The sequence below is a fragment of the Dipodomys spectabilis genome, unplaced genomic scaffold (genome assembly GCF_019054845.1).
Source record: "Dipodomys spectabilis isolate Male_0828 unplaced genomic scaffold, ASM1905484v1 ptg000009l, whole genome shotgun sequence".
Lineage (NCBI taxonomy): Eukaryota > Metazoa > Chordata > Mammalia > Rodentia > Heteromyidae > Dipodomys > Dipodomys spectabilis.
In genome coordinates this window covers 12832433-12854954 of record NW_024870686.1, presented here as the reverse complement: position 1 = coordinate 12854954, position 22522 = coordinate 12832433, and the positions used below count along the sequence as shown (strand labels likewise).

At 40.1% G+C, this 22522-nt stretch overlaps 1 protein-coding gene and 1 long non-coding RNA gene across 3 annotated transcripts in view; one reads left to right on the top strand and one right to left on the bottom strand.

Annotated features, from left to right (window-relative positions):
• Positions 1-22522, top strand: part of Mtus1 (microtubule associated scaffold protein 1) — a 167450-nt gene that overhangs the window by 41609 nt on the left and 103319 nt on the right. For both annotated transcript variants that reach the window (XM_042701021.1, XM_042701029.1), the window contains exon 2: positions 15658-17847. In XM_042701021.1, coding sequence (XP_042556955.1) covers positions 15793-17847 — 2055 coding nt within the window. In that variant the 5' untranslated portion in view covers positions 15658-15792. The remainder of the gene's footprint in view (positions 1-15657; positions 17848-22522) is intronic.
• On the bottom strand, positions 314-17477 carry LOC122126455. Its single transcript, XR_006150938.1, has 3 exons — positions 17396-17477; positions 14966-14974; positions 314-326 (listed from the first exon to the last, which is right to left on the bottom strand). It is a non-coding gene; the product is annotated as an uncharacterized LOC122126455 (long non-coding RNA).

Here is a 22522-nt window from a genome sequence, read left to right as displayed (position 1 = left end):
GGATTCCTTGTTTTAGGGTGACAGTTCTACTTAGATGACCTCCTTCTGGTGGAGTTCATTCTCTTCTAAATTCTCAGTTTCCAGAGAATGCATAGAGAAGGCAAGCGTGTTTCAGACTTGTTTAAGAATGCCTTTATTCGCATTTATTCGCATACTTTTTTTGTTTGTATGTGGCCTCAAACTCCTGTACTCAAATCAGTCCACCTGCCCCAACCGCCTCAGCTAGGATTACAGGTGTGTACCATCATGTCTGGCCACACTCATTTCTGATTCTTTGTACTGAATTGTAGTTTGAAAATAATCTGAGGACATGGCTTCATTGTCTTCTAGTTTTTAACATTAATGAGGTAAAATATATTATTCTGTGATAGCTGATCAATTAAAAATCTTTTCTTTGCCAATTTAATTGCATAGCAGATAGAAGATGAGCACAGCTGGGCATCAGTGGATCATGTCTGTAATCCTAGCTACTCAGGGTTCAAAGCCATCCAAACAGGGAACTTCTCTTTCTCTCTCTCTTTCTCTCTTTCTTTCTTTCTCTCTTTCTCTCTTTCTCTCTCCCTCCCTCCCTCCCTTCCTCCTTTCCTCCCTTTCTCCCTTCCTTCCTTCTTTTGTCAGCTGTGGGGCTTGAACTCTGGGCTTGGGCGCTGTCCCTGCATTCTTGAGCTCAAGGCGAGTGCTCTACCACTTAAGCCACAGTGCCACTTCTGGTTTTCTTTTTTTTTTTTTGGTCAGCCGTGGGGCTTGAACTCTGGGTCTGGGCACTGTCCCTCAGCTCAAGGCGAGCGCTCTACCACTTGAGCTACAGTGCCACTTCCGGTTTTCTGGTGGTTTATTGGAGATAGGAGTCTCACGGTCTCTCCTGCCCAGACTGGCTTTGAACCGCGATCCTCAGATCTCAGCCTCCTGAGTAGCTAGGATTACAGGCATGAGCCACCAGCACCCAGCTTCTGTGAGATTCTTATCTCCAATTAACCACCAAAAAGCTGGGGGGTAAAACTGTGGCTCAAGAGATAGAGTGCTTGCCTAGAGCCCAAAAACTCAGGAACAGTAGCCAGGCCCTGAGTTCAAGCCCCAGGACCAAAACACACACACACACACACACACACACACACACACACACACACACACACACACACACACACACACACACACACACACACACACACACACACACACACACACACACCCAGGGCACTGAGTTCAAGCCCCAGGACCAAAACACACACACACACACACACACACACACACACACACACACACACACACACACACACCCAGGGCACTCAAACTCAGGAACAGTAGCCAGGCCCTGAGTTCAAGCCCCAGGACCAAAACACACACACACACACCCAGGGCACTCAAAAACTCAGGGACAGTAGACACACACACACATACATGGCACTCAAAAACTCAGGGACAGTAGCCAGGCCCTGACACACACACACACACACACACACACAGGGCACTCAAAAACTCAGGGACAGTAGACACACACACACACCCAGGGCACTCAAAAACTCAGGGACAGTAGAGACACACACACACACACACACACACATACACGGCACTCAAAAACTCAGGGACAGTAGCCAGGCCCTGAGTTCAAGCCCCAGGACCAACACACACACACGTACACACACGTATGTACGCACACACGCATGCACACAGGCCCTGAGTACAAGCCCCAGGACCAATACACACACAAAACCAGGGCACTTACTTTTGCTACCTTCTACCTGGGAAATCATGGGAAATTATTTACCTCTCCACGCTGCATTTTCCTGTGGGTACAATTGGGTCATACTATATTGTATCTCTAAAGCATTGTGCAGATTATGTAAGAATTTGTGGAGGAAACACTTTATACTATCAGTAGTCAGTCATATGGCTATTAATTGTTAATCTTTTCTTTATCTTCTAGTTCACAGTGACATGCATTTGAATTCTTCATAGTTGTTTATATGGGTTTGAAGTGCAAAAATTAGTTTAATTTGCATCAGTCCGAATTTATTCCCAAGCTGTGGATGATAATTTTTTTCTAAATTACATGGGTGGATATGTGTACAGTCTCCAGTTTCTGCTAGCAGAGACAAGTAACTAATGCATAATCACTGACTGGCTTTGGATATACAACCCTAAGTCACAGGAGCGTGGAGACACAGAGCTTATTGAGGAGGGCTGGAAGAGATTTAATAGATGAATGAGACTTGCATGTGGCCTGTGGGCTGGCTGGGAATGATATATTTTCCCATTTGGCAAGGATAGTGATTATGTGTGTGCTGTGTGTACTCACATATGGTATTTTGAAGACATTTAGTTACCTGTTAGTTGCCAAGTTTCTGTTCTTGTCAAAAAAGATTGTACTGATACTGATAAGATTTGTTTTTGCTAATAGAACATGCTTTCACTTTTACGCTCTTCAACAGCTGTGCTAAACTTGAATAAGAACTCAATAAACTCAATAAGAATTCACTAAAGGGGCACTCAGCATCATAAAGTCACAATTAGGCTTTTTAGTTTTTACAAAGGTCAACTAATGTTAGCACAAAGATCTTATTTAATGATGATAGCCTTGATAGTTTGTATTAGAATTGACTGCAAGCTTTATGAAAATTAGCCAATTTTTGGTGCATTTAAAATTTTTTGCCAGGTAACTTAGAAGCCCCATTGTACCTTTGTGGAGATAAATAATTGTACCTAGAGAATTGCAACTATATACTGAGATAATCTCTCTGAGTCCAGAAATAACAATGAAGCCAAAAGAAATACATGCTTTAATGAAGGTGAATTGTGGGTGACAGGTAGGGTGGATGCAGTATAGATCACAGTAGTTCAAGGTTAAGCAAAACTCCAGTTAAAGGGCCAAATATTTCCCACTATCTTTTTGTGTGTGTGTATGTTTTATTTTCTTGGGACCATTGTGTTTATTCATTTGTATATTGCCCCTGGCTGCTTTCATTCTACAGCAGCAGAGTTGAATATATGTAGCCTTGCCTATATGTCCTATAAAGCCTAAACTATTTATGGTTTGGCCCCTTGCAGTTTTCATTTTGCCTACTTCTAAGCTAAGTTAGCAGTGTATGTGCATGTGTGTGCATATGTACTGGTACCCAGGGCCTTGTGCTCTCGCTTGGTCTTTTTCTCTCAAAGCTGGCTCTCTTACGCTCATGCCATACTTCTTTTTGGCTTTTTACTGGTTAATTGGAGATAAGAGTCTTTCAGACTTTTTTTGGTGTGGGTTGGCTTTAAACTATGATTCCCAGATCTCAGCTTCTTTAATAGGCATGAGCTACCCATGCCTGGCCAACATGTGAAGACCTGGAACAAGCAAACCTGGAGAGGATGTATGGACCAGAAGGAATGGTAATGTTGTTAAGTATGGAGGAAATACATTGTGATAAATCTTTGTTTAATGTGGACTCTCTTTAAAAAAATATTTTTTATTGTAAAGATACTGTTCAGAGGGGTTACAGTTACATGAGTAAGGTACTGCGTACATTTCCTATGGAGCATTGTTATCCTCGCCTTTATTTTTCCCCTACTATCCCTGCTCTCCCCACCTCCCCAACTCCTCCCTCCTGCCCTCCTCCCCAAGTTGTAAAGTTCATTTTCAGCATAGTGTCTTCTATATCTTATTGTTACAATAGGTCGACCTGTATCCTTGTTTCAGCATTTTGTTATTTCCCCTTCCCTCCTCTAATTATAAAAATGTATATACAAGATGCAGGGCACCGGAGTCAAAAACAGTGACAACAGAGCTTATACTGTGGGGGAAGAACATATACAAGAAACAAAAAAAATCACATAGTACATTAAAAACAACAGCAACACAGATAATGTGGATATTTTTCTTCAAAAGCCTAAGTATATAGAAATTACTATTTTGTTCCAGGCTGTCTAACCTGTTAGCTTTGATTTCTGAACATTATTAGTAAAAGAACAGGTCAAATGCATCAGTTATCCATGTTTCCCTGAGAAGTTAAAATCATACAGTCTTTTCATGTTAAGCAAGTTGTTGCTTTATAAAATGTTACAGCTGGCGCTCTGCCACTTGAGCCACACCTCCGATCTGATTGTTAAAAAGAAACTTCATTTTGACAAGATGATGAATAGAGTGACATAGTTCTTAATTATAGTTCCCCTTGTTTCAAAGTGGTTAACAGTATTGTCTAAGATTGTAATCTACTATATTTCCCACTCCCTTCTCCAAAAGCACTAGAAATGGTTAGGCTCAAATGCAATACCAATATATTTCTTGCTGACATAAGGTCTAGGATGGGTGTTTGTGATGGATAGGTGGTAATCTTCCAAGCAGTGATTCAAGGATTCCGACACCTTGAACACTTTGACATGTGTCTTTGTTCATCTGTATCTTGGCAGAGAAGGAGAAAGAATGTGGAGGATTAGATGTGAGTTTTCTGATGCAGACCGAGGAGGGCAGTGCATAGAATATCCATTTGAGTTCTGTTGGTGAACGTACAGTACTTGCCTGTGTTTGTATTTTCACAGGCAGCATCACTAGTCATTAGGAAAATGCCATCAAAACTGCAATATCATTTCACATGTCCTAGGATAGCTGTTACAAACAAAAGAGAAAAATAACAAATGTTGGAAAGGATATGGAGGGTTTGGAATATGTGTGCATCACTAGTAAAATGTAAAATGGTGTATGTACTGTAGAAATTGATATGGTGATGCCTCAAAAAATTAAACGGTTATGGTATGACTCATTGATTCCAATTCTGAGTCTATGGCCAACAGAAATGAAAGAGAAACAATGGAACAGGTATTTGTACATGCACATCCATAGCAGCGTGATTGACAGACAAAATGTAGAAGCAACCTGCCGCGGACCGGGTTCTGTCGGGACGACGGAGGACACCTAAGGGAGGAACCTGGAATAGGATGGGGAGATGGCAAACAGACAACTCACACACAAGAGGAGTGGATGCTGAGTGTGATTTAATGCAGAGGATAACAAACTTTTATAGCAAAAGTCTCCATGAGAAAGGGCAAAAGGTTACACAATCTTGCTGCAGGGCTTCTTTCTTGGGTGGTCACCAGCTGGGCACCTGATAGACATTTGTCTCCGGCTTATCTCTAAGGAATACAATGGGTTTGGGTTTCGATGTTTGTCACCAATTAACCATTACCTATTTTTATAGAGGCCTTAACTTTCCCATAAGATCTTTCCTGTTTCTTCTTTAATAGTAAACTTCAAGGAGACCTAGATCTAGCAAGTTTCTTAGTAAATAGCAGGAAATTCTTTCTCCTAAATAATTATCTCAGCAATTGCCATACATTCTTTCTGTTCTAGCTGAGCCTACTGCTTCTTGTAAGTCCCTTACAAACAATTCCTTCTGCTGAAGTGACTTTGTGAAACCCCCAATACTTTTATATTTACTTATAACTTGTCTCCTAGCCTCCATAAGAGGGGTTTCAGGTTAGCACTTAACTCTGGTGAGTTAGTCATATTTTTAAGACACTCATCAGATATTGGAGTCGTCAACACTCTTAAGAAAGGGCTTTGAATAAGGGAACATACAAAAGGCAGCAGAAGCAGTAAAAGATTAACAGGCACTCTTATGAGGAAAAGAAAGGCAGAAACATCTTTCCCAGGGGTTTGCCAGCCTTTTCCCAGGAGTAGGCCTCTTAGAAGCTCTATTCTCCGAGGTAGACTTCGGTGAAGTCCCAAAACTTGGAGATAGGTTTATGTAAAGCCCCATTCTCTGAGGTAGACTTCGGTGAAGTCCCAAAACTCAGAGATAGGTCTCTGAAGCCCCTATCATGGTCTGATAGATGGTTTCCCATGCTAAGCAGACTCCACTGGAGTCAGCGTGGCAGCAACCAAAAGCGAATTGAAGACCAAAATGTGGTACATTCATGCAACAAATTATTATTACTGTAAGATCCCTACAGTAGTCAAATTCATGGAGGCAGATATAGAAGGATGGTTTCTAGATACTGGGTTGGAAGGAATGAGGAGTCAAATGTTTAATGGGTACAAGATTTCTGTTGGAAAGATGGAAAAGTGCTGTAGCGGAAGAAAAAGGAGGGGGTAATAATGCCTGACAAGAAATGTACTCATTACCTTATAGATGTAACTGTAACCTCTCTGTACAGCATCTTTACAAGAAAATCAAAACAAACAACAAACATATATACATATACATACATACATACATATATATATATATTATATCCCTACAGTACTGTACACTGATCTGAGTTCTAGAGCAGTAGAAAAATATGGACTTTTCTGGTAACTGGCATTCAGAACGTGAGGCTATTTGTGAAGATTGTAGCTTAGGGATCTCCTAACAGCAAGCCCCAGGGTCAGGTCCTCTGGGAATCTCGGTAGAGTGGCCCTTGGAGGTGGGAGCGCACCTGTGCTCGGCCTGTCTGACTCATCCTAAGAAGACAATGGCAGGGGCTTGGCCAAGGACAGCGAGGGGGTTTTCCTCCCACACTTTCTCAGCAGTTTGGTTGCTTCAGTTCCTCTGGGCAAGATGAAAACAAAGAGTTGGATTGGAGAGATGAGGTACTCCTTGAGCTCCAACTTGAAAGGAAACATCAGCAATAGGGAAGAAGCAATCACCTCCATCATCTCTATTTCTTATTCCCTTCTGTTGTGATTGAATTCATGCCTTCAAGTTGTTGTTGTTTGGTGAAGCCATTGACTCTCTGGGTGCTATTAGTCCTCTAAGGTGTAGCCTGAGATTTCCATCCCAGAAGTTTCTGCTGTGCGCATTCATTAAGTCAACTCCTTTTCCCAATCTTATTTTACCAAGCCAATTCCAATGCCAGTGAAAGAGATGCCCTAAATTGGAGTATAAGCCATCCATCAAACTATCAAGTTCCCAGAGAAAAATTAAAATTTGAAGTGTCAACTCCCTTTTCAAGTTCAAGTTCAGGAAGTGGCACTGTGGCTCAAGCGGTAGAGTGCTTGCCTTGAGCTGAAGAGCTCAAGGACAGCGCCCAAGCCCAGAGTTCAAGCCCCACGACTGACTAAAAAAAAAAGTTTCAAGTTCAAGTTCAAATGTGTTATAATTCAGGTTGAGAGTTCAAGTTGGAAAGCAAAACCTCTTGACAAATACTGAAAGCACTGGACATTCTTGCAAGTGTTGGGTAAAAATAGATCCCTACACCCTGGCTGACTGGAGCTGACATTCTGAAGACACTCTTGCATAATAATTTGCAAAAAGCCATAACCCAAGTTCTCATGTGCTGTTGCAGTCTGTCCTATGATTTCACGGATCTCTCCAGGTTCCAGAGGCTAAAGGTCAATAGGGTCCTGGCCTGTGGGATCCTGATGAGGGGCTTTCGCCAGCAAAGTTTCAGGCTCAGTTGTTAATTCTTTAATATTATCTTTCTGTTTCCACTCTTCGTTGTGAACTGCTATGGTTTGGGTAGGGGTTGTGTCCCTCAAAGTTTGATGTGCCTAGTAGCTTTGTCCCCAGCACAGCAATGTTAAGCTGGTCATGTAGCAGGGGATAACTGGGTCATTGGAAGCATTGCCCTCAGAAAAGATTAATGTAGTTCTTGAGAGACCCAGGTTGGTTCCTGTAAGAAGTGGTTTTAAATAGCCTGCCCGGCTTCTGAATCTCGCTGGTCTCTTGGTAAGTCATGTCACTGACCTATCTTAAATTTAGCATCTCAGGTAAACACTTCCCTCACCTCACCCTGGTCCTGCAGCTCAGCTCATTTTCAGGACCATGCTAGGCCTTTCTGAGTGTGTGCAGCAAATTCTTCCTAAATTGGCAAAATTCTTTCAGTCACTTCTAGTTACAAGTAAAAGGACAAGAAAAGAGCAGTAATGTTGCACTGATTCAGGTGAAAGGGATGTCCTGATGGAGAATAGAGCCAGCATTTTCCATTGGCTTTAGACATGTTGGGAGAGGGAAGTTGAAGGGCATAAATTCAGGAGTTAATGTAGAGTAAGTCAATACATGGTTGGATATAAAGTCGGCCGGCTCTGACAGCCACCGGTATTATCAGTCAGCTCTTTGGTTGTTAGGGCATGTATCAAAGCAGCATCATCTCCAGGGAGGATGATGGCCATTACATGTTCTCAGCACCTTTCCCCCACGACTGCATCAATCTGGTTCACTGCTACCCCCGCCCCACCAAGAGATTCAGTTGATTTATATGGTTGAAGTCCTAGAAGGACAAGTTTGAGAAGAACAAAAAACAGTTTTACATCTGTACTTTTCTATATTATTTAAAATATTACTCTGATGTTTCTTCCATGGCCTTCCATTTTGTAGTCTGTTTCACTCCCTCCTGTGCAAATGGCTTCATGGGAAGTCATCATGCTTTTAGGAAACTAAGTTCCAATACACTTGTGCTTCGTTGCTAAGTATAAGGTATGCTTCACTTGTGTGTGAGGAGGCCGTGTAGTTTGTTCTAGAGCTAATTTAAGAGTTTAAGCCTAGCCAGGTGCTGGTGGCTCACACCTGTAATCCTAGCTATTCAGGAGGCTGAGTTCTGAGGATCGTGGTTCAAAGCAAGCCTGGGCAGGAAAGTCTGTGAGACTCTAATCTCCAACAAACCATCAAGTGGTATTGTGGCTCAAGTGGTAGAGCACTTGCCTTGAGTTGAAGAGCTGAGGGACAGCACTGAGGCCCAGAGTTCAAGCCCCATGACTGACAAAAAAATAAAAAAAGAGTTCAAGCCTGAGCTACATAGGGCAAAGCTATTATCTACCCTGTATGATTTTACTAAGAGGCAGAGACATAGGAAGCTACTTTTAGGAATATACTTTTTAATAACATGGACTGATTATTTTTACTCAAATGCTTTATTTTTGAGTTTAGGATGAGATAAAAGTTGTATTGTGCCAATGTTGTCTTCTGTTGTTTAAACGAAAGTTAAAAGATTGCATCGTAAGGCCTAGTGGAATGACAGTTGAGATTTGTGAGTCTTAAACATTATTTCTTACACAGTGGATGTGATTTTGTAAACTGAAAGTAATAAATTATAACGTTGTATTTTAGAAGATTATACCCCATATATGGATATGAATAGCAACTAAGTTAAGCTGTCTGGTTATAAAGCAATGAAGCTAGTTTTTATTTTATCTTTGCAAATGAATTCATCTCGTTTTTATCATATTGTAGCAAACTTTTTTTCTTTTGGTTGGTCCTGGGCCTTGAACTCAGTGCCTGGGTGCTGCCCCGAGCTCTTTTAGCTCAAAGTTAGCACTCTACTACTTTGAGCCATAGCCTCACTTCTGTTTTTTGGCATGGTTAGTTGGAGATGAGTCTCATGGATTTTCCTGCCCAGGCTGGCTTTGAACCATGATCTTCAGATCTCAGCCTCCTGAGTAGCTAGGACTATAGGCATGACCCACCAGTGCCCCGCAGAAAGTTTTGTCATCTAAGTTAAAAGGAAGAATTAGTTCAAGTGATAAAGCACCAATTGTGATGCCCCGAGTTCAAGTCCTAGTGTTGGCACCCAGAAAAGTTGAAACGATCGGACTAGCAGTACTGGGTAAGAAGAAGATGTAGAAAACATCCACTGAAGAAGAATCTTCTACTAAATCAATAGTTCAGTGGGTGAAATGAGGCACAGAACTTCTGATTATATAACCTGACATTAATACCTGACCTGGCCAAGTCAGCAGTTTGTCTTCCAGAAGTGGTTTCCTCATTTGTACAATGAAGTTTGAACTGGATCTATGAAGTTTCTTTGAGGACTAGTATGATAGTGAGAATTAAGTTATTATTCAGCTTGTCAGGTGTATCTATTTAAGAATTAGTGATTTTTTTTTTGTGTGTGTGTGTGTCTGTGTGTAAAATAATCACTTTGTAAAAGCCAAATTTAGAATGTAACCTAAATTATTATTTATTAAGCGTGCTTCGTTGTTGTGTGATGTACAGAGGGTCACAGTCGGTAATGAGTACATTCTTTTTGAACCCTGTCACCCCTTCCCTCATGCTCTGCCAGTTCTTCCCTCCCATCTGTTACTTATTTTCCAGAGGCATCAAAATTATCAAAGTTTGTGCTAGTGGTTCTTTGACCATGTCTTCTAGTACATATTTACCAAGTCTTACCCTTAGAAATCATAGGAATCCATGTTTTGGCAATCTTTCAAGATAAGTTGCCCTGTTATATCCTTAAAACTTATGAAATGAATGGGGGATTTATTTTCTTCAAAATATTTTAAAATATCTCTCTTCTCAGATGATTCCTTTAAAAATATGACTTGAGCATTCTACTTTGTCTAGTATTTAGTGTGACTGAAAGAGGACTTGAGAAATTATGACTTTTGGGTGAGTGGTTTAATCCAAATTTGTATTCTTGTTCTCTTCCCCCCTCCTCCTTTCTTACCCTTTCCCTTCTTTATCTTTTCTTCTCTCCTTATCCCTCATTTTTCCTTTTTCCCTCTTCATCGTTTTTCCTCTCTCACATTTTTCCTTTTTTTTTTGCTGGTGCTGGGGCTTGAACTCAGGGCGTGGGCTTTGAGCTTCTTCTGCTCAAGGCTAGTGCTCTACACTTGAGCCACAGCACCACGTGGAGCCTTTTCTGAGTAGTTTATTGGAGATAAAATTCTCACAGACTTTCTTGTCTTGGCTTGCTTTGAACTATGATGATCCTCAGATCTTAGCCTCCTGAATAGCTAGGATTACAGGTGTGATTCATGAGTGCCTGGTGAGACTTTTTGTTTTAGTTGAGAATTAAATTGCAACTACAGGAATGTAAAGACTTTAGTGAATGAATCAGGTGAGATTAAGTTCACAAATGCAGACTTAGTGCATTGTGTAGGGAAGAAATGAAATGGTCATAAGACTAAAGAGCCAACTTTTTACAAACTCCTGAGGAAAGGATGGTCAGCAAATTCTTGAACTCATAAATTCGACTGCAGAACCTTTTTGGCATTCAGATCTCTGCATCATAGGTAGAGAAGCTGTAAATTTATATCACATCGAAAATCTCTTTCAGTATTCCTTATGAATACATTTTTGTGTTTTTAAAAATAGCTTTGTTCATTGTTTTGAAATTTCTTTCTGTGAATTAAAAAAATTGCAACCCTTAATGTACTAAACGGTCAGGTGAAAGTTGAATGGTTCAGTTCATTTTCCTGATCCTCTGTAAACCACTTTACATTTAGGCTTTAATGGAATTTTACAATTTTTAGAAATGTTGTATATACTTCATTTTGATACAGAGAAATTCTTGTGAGTTAGTGCCGAGCAAAGTATATAAGCCTTAAAAGCAAAGCTCAAATGATATATCTATTGTATACTCATGTTAGCGTATACATTCCTAAAAATTATGACCTTTTAAAGCTAACAATATTAAAACCTATGTGAAAAACCCTAAAATATCCTTGACTCATTTAAAAAATATATATAATGTTATTGTTAAGGTGTTGTACAGAGGGGTTACCATTTCATAAGTCAGGTAATGCGTGAATTTCCAATAATACTTTTTTTTACATGCAATAAACTTTTATTTGACAAATAGCAATTCAAAAATTTGTCTTTCCAATGAACTATTTCTCTAAAGCATGTATTATCACACTGGATAGAGATAGACATTCTCTTTGCATTGATGGTTCTAAGCCTTTCCCTCCTTTTCTGCCTAAAACCTTCTGTTTTGACTAACATGTCATCTCCCTGTATCACTCACTTCTGCTCTTTGCTGTACTCATCCAATCAGAAGGCACTTGCTTGTCTTTCTTGGAAAATTTTAGCTGTGGTTCATTGTTACTTCACACTATTCTGGAAGCTTTCCAATCTACCTGCAGTAAAGTTCTCTTGAAAAGCAGTGCTCTAGATCTTGCCATTACCAGTAACTTTACCTTCTCCATGTCATTATTAAGCATCACACTGTCCATCTAAAACATTCTCCTTTGAAGGCTTCTTCCCTTTTTAGATTTCCCTGAATTTACCATTCATTGATTCTTCAACCATTCTATTTGCCATAACCCATTTCAAGTCTCAGCTTCCATTATTATCTGATTTAAATGTCTGTGCTCAGATATTATCTTTCATACATCATGCAAACTTCCTTGGGCGAGCCCTCTTGCTTTTTTTTTTTTTTTCCCTAGCTTACAAATTTTGGTTAGATCTAAGTTTCTTCCTTACTCAGAAAATCTGTTTGTCCACTTAACTGTACCTCTCCCTCTGCAGCTACATGTGATTGGAAGAAAAACACGCAACAGTCACTTCCCTCACGTGATTCCTTCATGCTACCACCAGGCACCATTGTTCCTACTTTTTTTTCAGGACGTTTTTTTCCAAATGAAATGATTTGAAGTCAAATATTTCAAGGATACCTAATTTAGGTAATTCTTAGAAAAACTAGAAACTTAAATATTGAATGGTATGGGACTGGTGGCATCCTTTTTCCTACTGGGTATATTTTAAAGTCAACCTGGCTCTGGTGGCTCTCACCTGCAATTCCAGCCGCTCAGGAATCTGAGATCTGAGGATTGAGGTTTCTAGGCAGTCAAATCTGAAAGATCATCCAATTAGCTGGCAAAAAGCTGAATTAGAGGTGTGGCTCAAGTGGTAGAGCACTAACCTTGACTGAAAAAGCTAAATTAGAGTGTGAGGCCCTGAGTTCAAGCCCCAGTACTGGCACACTCACACACAAATATGTTGAAATGCTATCACATGAATTATTCAGTTTCCATCAGTTAAAAGTATCTTTTGTGTACCTGTGAAGAGGCAACTTTTAAGTAACACAAATTCCATCATTATATCTTACCCTACTTATAAAGGCAACTAAGTGCTGTGATTACACAGAACAGTGCTTATCTGTGCAGTGCTCTTTGCTCATATTTGCTTATAGTGGACTCTCTCGTAAGTGAGTGTTAGCCTATAAGAATGCAGAAAGGTGTAGTACATTAATGCTTCCTCTTCCCATACCTAAGTCTGAAAGTGAATAAATGTATTTCTTCAATGCTTCTTACGCCACAAGATAAAAATTCTCATTCATGTCTCATACAGTTTTTATGGAAGTCCTGCCCAACAAAGTTCCTTGAATGATTCCTTTTAAGTTAGAGTCATATGAAAATGATCGTCTCTTTCATGCTTTCCATCAGAGTACAAATGGAGCCTGTATTTCAGGATTCAGAATGTCTCTTGAATATGTATGATATAATTTTATGGCTTCTGACATAGTTATTATTAAATCTTGCTGCTACTGAAGTAAACATTACAGCCTTTCTTCATCCCACTAAAAACTGGTTTCAGGATGCACAGCCAGAAATACAGAAAGCACTGTTAGTGAAGATACTGATCCTTTTTCTCCTTCCACAGTTTCTATTCTTTGGGTTTTATTCAGGTCACTGAAATTTGAATACAGAGAAAAGATTGCAAGATGGAAAAATTCAGAAGTTTATAGGTCACAAGTGTCATTTTTCTCCCTCATGGATATTTTATTCAGCCCAGCACCATTGACATGTGATGGACAGTGAATACCAGGATGAAAATGCCAGTTCAAGTGAATTTGTGTCTGTTCTGACTTGTTGTTATACCTTGGTGAACATTGAGCCTTTCTTAAGCACTTAAGTAAAATTTTATTTTGCTTTTACTCTTGGCATTTAAAAACTTTGTGTTATGGAAAGACTTGGAACAGATGATATTAAGTGACGTAAGCCAGGCCCAGAGAAACATAGGTCCCATGGTTTCCCTTATTTGCAATAACTAGTACAAGTCTAGGACAAGCAGAAAAGGTCAAAAGCTATATGCATGCATATGACCATAGAAGATGATATTAAGTGAAATGAGCCCCAAGATAGGGACATGACTGGTTTGTTCTTTCTTGCCATTCTTTTTAATGTATTTAAAATGTACTATGTGTTTTGTTTTTTTTTTTTTGTTTGTTTCTTTTGTGTGTTCTTCCGCCAAGGTATAACCCCTGTTTTCACGGTATTTGATTCTGGTGCTCTGCATCTTGTATATACATTTTTCTAATTTGGGGAGGGAAGGGAAATAACAAAATGCTGAATAAGGATACAGGTTGACCTATTATAACAATGAGATGTACAAGACACTATGTTGAAAACGAACTTTACAACTTCGGGTGGGGGGGAGGAGTTGGAGAAGTGGGGAGGGAAGGGATGGTAGGGGAAAACAAAGGAAGAGGTAACAATGCTCTATAGGAAATGTGCTCATTACCTTACTCATGTAACTGTAACCCCTCTGTATAATATTTTTACAATAAAATATTAAAAACTTCATTTTAAACAGTATTATTAAAAGTACTTTTGAAGTTTTATGTACACGATTCAATAGTTTTCATTATATTTATAGCATTGTGGAGCAATTAGCATAATGTAATTTGAGAACATTTTTATTAGCCTTCAAACACATTCATGCCAGGTAGCTGCTCTCCATTCTTTTCTCCTCTTCACCTTCTCAGTCATAGAGAGCCACTTAGTTCTGTGTCTCTAGATTTGCCTGTTCTGGACATTTCATGTAAACACTATCACATTATAGGCAGTCATTATAAGTGACTTTGTTCACATGGTATAATATTTTCAACTTGTAACATTATATTTGTATTGTCCCATGAATCAATGTTGCCTTCATTTCTATGCCCAAGAACATTCTGTTATATGGATCTACATTTTGTTTTCCGATCTTACTAGTTGATGGACATGTAGATTTGTCTGCTTTTGGCTGTTGTAAATAATGGTTCTTGTAAGAAATGTATGCGTTTGTTCACAAGTTTTCATGTGGACCACATGTTTGCATTTCTCTTTAGTAAGTGGAGTAGAGTGGCTGAGTCATGTGCTATCTTAAGCTACTCTAGTCTTTGGAGGCTTAAAAAACAGAAATGTTCTCATAGTTCGGGAGCCTGGAAAGTCCAACATTGGCTTCTGTTAGGGTTTACTGTCTTGTGAGAATTGTCTTCTTACCTTGTTTCTTAACATGGACGATTAAAGGACTTGAGTTCTGATGCCCCTTCTCATGATGGCACCAGTTGTGTTGGGTAAATGCTCTACCCTTAGGATCTGATGTAGCTTTAATCATTTCCTTGAAGACTCTATAATCTCATATGGGAGGGAGTTGTGCTTCAACATGAGAATTTGTGGGGCTATTGTTCAGTATATAACAAACAGTAACTCTCTTCATTTGATCTTTGAGGAACTTTCAATAGAACACTTTAACTCTTCTGAGTTTGCCCTCCCTCCCTTCACTTTGGAAATGGCACATACTTAAGACAGGAATGAAAATAAGGAAAGGGAAATACTACTAGTTTCTTAAATTTCCTTGCTTTGTAGCTTGTTGGCTGAGTCTGTAAGGTCTGTCTGGTAACCACTTTCCTTGTACACAGTAAGGACCCTTTTCAGAATGAAAAGGACATTTATTTCAAATTATGTTGGGGCAGTGGACCTAAGTTAGGACTGTCTAGGGAAATTATAAAGAGTGGTTTCAACCAACACCAAGGAAAAACTATTGTCAGACTTAGCTTCCTTTTCTGACAAGAGTCTCTGGGAGTAGTGAGGAAGTGGATTGGTTGTAAATTGGTCACAGCTACTCTCTTCTTTCATTGTTATGCACTCCATAATAAAGTATCTTTGAAAAGGGAATGGTAGAGTCACTAACGATATCCTAATTAGTCATTTAAGACAGGTTCTGTGAAGTAAATAAAGTGTAAATAAATAAGAGTAACTTCTTATTTTATTTCTTCTAGGGAACAAATCATTTCAACTTCGAAGAATTTTAAACTAAAAACTTTAACTGTGCTGAAAATTAGGGACCAATTTTTTCATTCTCTCTGATCTGAGAGGAAGAAATAAAATGGCATACATTTAAATTAGTATTCAGGATGAATGATGAGAATTCAGATGAGAAGACAGAAGATGAATTCCCCTCTCTACTTATTGGTGATAAAAATGGAAATACATATGCATACAACCAAAAATCACCTTGTCTACAAAGCTGTTCAACCACTCACGTGAACTGGAGTTCTGCCCATTTAGATGACATGGTGGCTGATTATGAAATGGACTCCGCTGTGGACAATGATGACAGTACTTCTTTAAATCATCAGCATGATGAAGTACTGAATCACCAAAAGCCTTCAAGTGACTTTATTAATGAGCAGGCATTAGAAACATGTACACATCCCATATGCCAATCTTCTGCACTTGTAACTACAGAGAAGCATGAATACCTGCACAGTAATGGTTCCCAAGAAGCAGTTCAGGACCAGAGTGTTGATACTTCTTTGCCTTTTACATGGATGCCCAATGATGATTTGAACCATACCGACTATTCTGTCACCTTGGAGCTAAATCAAACGTTTGGCATTACAGTGGATAATGCACATTGCCCCTGTACAAGTCATCATGTCATTGAAAAGGGCCAGCCTTTCCTTTCCCTTGGGAGTCTACAACCAACCAGTGTGAGAAGTGGAAGTACATCTTTATCTTGCTCTACATGGCCATCATCCCATTCTGTGACAACAAATGCACAAGAAATTAACTATAATGGAGAGAGCTTTGAAAATCTGCAAGCCACATCATCAGAGGCCCCAAACGCATCGTACACCGCATGTTCTGATGTTGTGATGCAAACGGATGTTCCAGATGTTGAAAATCAGGGTCAGTATTCTTCAGGAAAGGTCTCCAGTGAGTACACAGATGGCTCACAGCAAAGACTCATTGCAGCAAAAGAGATACAAGCCCTAACAACAGTTTCTGATGGCATGGCCATCCCCAATGGGTCTGTATTACAAGAGTTCTTTTGTTTATCTAAAGATGAAGCAAATAGTGAGACACATTCACAAGGCTCATATGGTCAAACGGAAAGGGGCCAGAATCTAAGAGAAACAGTGTCCAATTGTCTTATTGACGAGGAGTGTCCTTTACTAGTGCCAACTTTCGATAAAGGTAAAGCCCAAGGGCTGGACTCAGAGCATAAAGCCATCATGGCTGAAGATCCACAGATGACTCCCAATGTAAAGAATTTGGGAACTCCCAAGAGTACTGTGGAACTGGCACTAGGTAGCTCCCCAGGACAAAAGGAGATTTCCTCACTCGAAATGACCTGGGATGGAAATGATGCTTGCACAAAAACCAAACTGTGTGTGTCAACACCAGTCTCTCAGCCCTCAAACACAAGCTTTACTTTTTCTCCTGTTGAGGTGACAGAGGACTGTAATGAAGTGAAGAGTAACCAAGAGCCTAAAAACCTGCCCCACTTGAAGGGAACACCTGTGAACACTGCGAAGCCAAACCTCGGTAAATTGGCAACCAAGACCAACACCCTTAATGGCAGCAAAGTACGAAAAACTGAAATCATAAGTTACCCTACACCAAACTTCAAAAATGTCAAAGCCAAAGTTATGTCCAGACCAGCACTGCTGTCCAAAAGTCCTGCTCTATCGAAGGTCACGGCGAAACCTCAGTCACCCAGTGCCTCATTACCCTCCTCCAAACAGTTGACAGTTTTGAGCAAAATACCAAGGCCTCTCCTTACAGCAGACAAAAAAGCAGAAATCCTAATTAACAAGACACATAAACAACAGTTTAATAAACTCATCACCGGCCAGGCTGTGCATGTTACAACGCATGCTAAAAGTGCCCCACACCGGCTTCCAAGAGCAACATCTGCCACGAATCAGGAAGATGTTGACAAAGCAGGTTCTTGTCATTCAGCCTGTGAGCCCGGCTCTGTGGCTGCCTTTTTTCAGAAGATCAAAGGCATTCTCCCTGTTAAAATGAAAAGTGCAGAAAGTTTGGAAACAACCTATGTTACCAATGCTGATCGGATTAGCCCTGAAAAGAAGGGTGAAAAAGACAATGGCACACCTATGGAAAAACAGGAGCCGCAGAAGGAAGCCATGAACCCGAGTATTGAATATGGGTCTCTGTTTTTGGTGAGTGTTCGTGTATGCTTCTGGGAGTGACAGAAAAACATATTTGTCAATATTGACAAATATCCGTTATCACTGAACTGAGTGTGCAAACTGTATTTAGGAATCTGTGTCTTGTGTTTAGTCAGTATGTATTGGAATTAACATTCTAAGTCATAATATAACCTACATATTGAAAAAAAAATCAATTCTAGCATTTGGTGTTGAGGGTTCACCTTCTTTTATAAGGCGATATTTTAGTATAATTGGCTGAGCTTAAATAGCAGCTCCTGGGGTTTTTTTTTTTTTTTTTCCCTGAAAAAAAAAAAAAAGGTTTTAAACTTTAAAATGTATTGATCCATTTTGAAGAAGTGGCTAGGGAGTGCTGGTAAACCTAGCAACATTCTGGTTTCTTATTGAAGAAGTAGCTCTTGGAAATACTCTTGTCCTAGGAGCAGTGTCTGGATTCTGCCTTTCACCAGAACTTTTGGAGAGTACTTTTTCCAGACTTAATTAGATGTTAAAATTTCCTATAGCCCTAACATATTGGTATTTTGTATATAGAAGAACGTCCTTTTTTTCATACACAGTGAAAAAGCAGTATGATTCTCAGAGCACCTGTCCAATATGCAAGGAAGTTAGTCTCATTTAAAGTGTAAACAAATTCATCAGCAGTTTAAAGATTATTTTTCTTTAAATTTGTCAAGAACATGAAGAAACTAGTTTGGTGAATTTTAAGGACATTTTTTCTGGCTGTTGTTGGAGTTGTGTACATGTCTTCAGCCTATTTTTGGCAATGGGGGACATGTGTATTTTCAGACTCACACAGGCTGTCCTTGGGTGCTTGTCCTTTCTCTGGGCCAGGAATGGAGCTGGGTAGAGGGGAGGAAGGTAGATGTGACACGGACAGCTTGTCCCTGGGCTCTTGTCTAAGAAGAATGAAGCACCCAGTGCTCAAGGTTTTCCAGTGAGCATGGGGAGCACACAGGAGGACTCAGTCCAGTTCCTCTAGGAGATACGAGAACCCTAAGATACCTTTGAGCTGGACCGGTGTTTTGGTTTTAACACCAACTCTATTGGGAAGAATGGCATACCTCAGGAAATTTCTAAACGAATGGAACTGTTTGCTTCAAGACTTTTGAGATTTTTCAAGTTGTTTTTTGTTGTTAAACCAAGGAAACTCATTTTCTATCAGTTATAACGTACAAATTACAATAGCCTCTTATTTCTAATTAATAGTTCTAGTTTAGTGTTTTATAGATACACATAGAAATGAAAGTGATTCCTTGATTTATAGGAAATGTATGAGCACCAATGGCCTCACTGCCAAAAATAAAAAAATAAAAAAAGCCCAAAACTCAACCAAGTTTAAAGAACATTGGTTCTGAATATAAATTGATTGTAAAATTTTGAAACTAGGATTCTTGTGCATTCAGTCTTAGCCTTATATTTGCAATGCATAGAATGAAACTCTTGTTAGGCTGGTACATGATGCAGTACTGAAGGAAGGTAATAGAAGTAGAATCATCAGTGGAGATGGATCTCAGCATATCTTGGAGAATCAGCACACTGCACCTTAGGAAATTTCCAGTTAGAATCCATAATGAGAGACTATGTAATCCTGAAGAACTGTCTCTTAGCACTATTTATCATCTGGTATAAAGAACACATCTTTTTCTGTGACCATGTGATAAGCCTAGTGCTCTGGGATTTACACATTTCAACTTTCTCTTGGCGGGAAGGTGGGAAAGGAGTCAAGTGAGGCTTTCCTAGCCATAGTGTATTGAGCTCAATGGGTGATGTTTACTGCGTGATTTCCTCAAAGAACTGCAGACTCTACTTTCCTATGTCTCTGATGGGGATGGAGAGATGGTCATGTTCCCTGTGTTCTCGTCTTGGGCTACCTTAATTTATTCAAGGCTGTCTATAACAACCTGGCCATTTGGTGGTCAGGGTTTATCTGAAACAGAAGAATTTGATGTAGAGGGTTAAGTGTAGTTAGATACCCATGGCAGAGGCACGTGTTCTGATGGTTTGTTAGATAAAGGAAGTGTGGATAAAGCAGGTAGAAAGGGAAGGAATGGATTTTATTCAGTGTTTGCTCAGGTGCCTTGCATGCAGGATGCTATTTAACCTCTGAGCAGTGCCTAGTTTACATCTGCCATCATTTATTCTTCCCAGTCGCAGTGGGACAATTGTGACCCACATTTTAAGGCTTCAGTGAGATTATTTAAAACTCACCTGGCCGTTAGGTAGAAAGACTGACATTTATATGCAGTTCCCTACTCAAATTTTTTGTTGCACACATCAGGATTTCAAAATCTTCTGGAATTTGGGCTCCAAAAGACATAATCATTGATTTGCTGCACAATTTACTTTCATGAGTTGGTGAAAGTCTGTGTAAAATTTATTTTTATTTTCATTTAATTGTTTGACAGTCTTGGGATGTGAACTCAGGCCTTTGTCTCTCACTTGAGCCACATCCCCAGACTTTTAAATATTCATTCTTTACATAAGGCCTCGCATTTTTTCTCCCCTAGCCTCAGAGCTCAGTCTTTTTATCTCTGCCTTCTGCTTAGCTGACATTACAAGTGCAAACGACTAGGCCTAGCTGTTTTTTGAGATAAGGTCTCTATAACTGTTTTGCCTAGGCTAGCCTCTCTAACTACAGCCCTCCTACTCTGCCCCCCACATAGCTGGGATTGCAGGCATGTGTTAACATGCAAGCCCTTTGCATTACTGCTTAAGAGAAAGTTTCTCTAGGGGATTTATATATCAGCTTTAAGGTAGAGATAGAAGGTAACTTGTGAGCTTGTGTACTGTCCATCACTAGTTTGGGCCACTTCTGTGTTCTCCAGTGCCAAAACATGACTTGACGTTCTCTTAGGATTTCTGAAATCCCATTGTAGTATGAGTTCACCTAATGTATGAATTCAACAGCCACCAACAAATAGGTCAGTATGTATCCTTACTAGAAACAAATTCTTGTGATTGAGTCAACCAAAAGGTCTTGGTGGGGAATACACAACACTGAGGTTATGATCATGGACTGGGAGTAATTTCAAATCATAGTTCACTCATTCACTGGCAAAGTGATGTCCTGGGGGGCTCAGGTTATTTCTCATGTGAAGGGAGAATATGAATTACAGCACAGAGTGAGCACAGCTCAGAACCCCTGTTTCCTCTATGTAAAGTAGCGTCATTTATTGGGAACCTCCTAGTGCCACTTATACATGGCAGTGGATTTAGGATGTGAAGAAAGTCATACGCCCTACCCAAATGTCCTGCCTGGGCAGTGAGGAGTATCAGAAGGCAAGCCAGGAGTATGTGTTAAATACCAAGGTAGGAATGGGGATAGATTGGTGGCTGTGTTTGAAGAACAGGGAAGAGGATGGTAGCAATGGGGAGAATTAGGGAGGAAGGGTGAGGGAAATGCCGCATTCACTTACAGGACGGCAATGTAAGTGGGTGGAGGGTTGCTGTGTATAAAGATGAAGAAATACGAGAAGACACTCTGATTTGGGGACTACAGATAGTATGAGAAGAGCAGGAATACAGAGTTCTGAACTGTAAGGAATCATGTTGAGGACAATAGTAAAGGCGGCCATCTCCCAAGGGATGATGTACATTTAAAAGATTGGACTCTAGCTGGACAGAAGAGGAGAGCCATCCCACTCGGTGTGAAGTTTAGAGGACTCTGGCAGGGCAGTGGAAGATGAACTGGAAGCTGGTAAGTACAGACAACTCCTGAGGGGAGGATTTCAGTTAATCCTGCTGAGCTACGGCAGATGGAAGCGGGGTCTTACGAGTAAGAAAGGAAGCAGCCCTTAGTGCCTTTTATGTTGAGATGGATATGTTATGAATATGGGATGAGTAAAACTTAGTTTAATTTTCTTTTTCTTTTCTTTTTGTTTTTCTGTCGGTCAGGGGGCCTGAACTCTGGGCCTGGGCGCTGTCTCCCTCAGCTCTTTAACTCAAGGCTAGTGCTCTACCACTTGAGCCACAGCACCACTTCCGGCTTTTTCTGCTTATGTGGTGCTGAGGAATCAAACCCAGGGCCTCAGGCATGCAAGGCAAGCGCTCAACCACTGAGCCACCTTCCCAGCCCCCTGAGTTTAATTTTCATGTTGTTCTTGTGTAAACTGGGCTATAATAAAAAGCCAGTTTCATAGGATTGTTATGAGTTGCTATGTTTAGATTTGAAATGGTTTAGATCTTGGACAGTGTAAGAGTTCTGTTAATAAGCACAAAGTAGTAACTGGATTATTGTCCTCCTTAAGTAGAAGCACTTGAATTATCCTGCTGGGGAGCTGCACACAAAAGCTAAATACAAGGCTATCTCAGGAGATAGTGGTGCCATAGACATGGGCACCATTTGTGTAAGTGATGAATGAAGTAGAGATGAGATCAATTAGGAAGAGCTTATGGCAATGAAGAGAACAGGACCAAGTTTAGGCCCCAGTGAAGACAAGTAAAGATATAGAAGAAGCCGGGGACCGGTGGCTCATGCTTGTAATTCTAGCCACTCAGGAGGCTGAGATCTGAGGATCTAGGCTGAAAGCCAGTCTGGACAGACAAGTCAGAGAGACTCCTATCCCCAGTTAACTAACAAAAGGATGGAAGTGTAAATGTGGCTCCCATGGTAGAATGCTAGCCTTGAATAAAAAAGCCAAGAAAGAGCACAAGATCAAGTTCAACC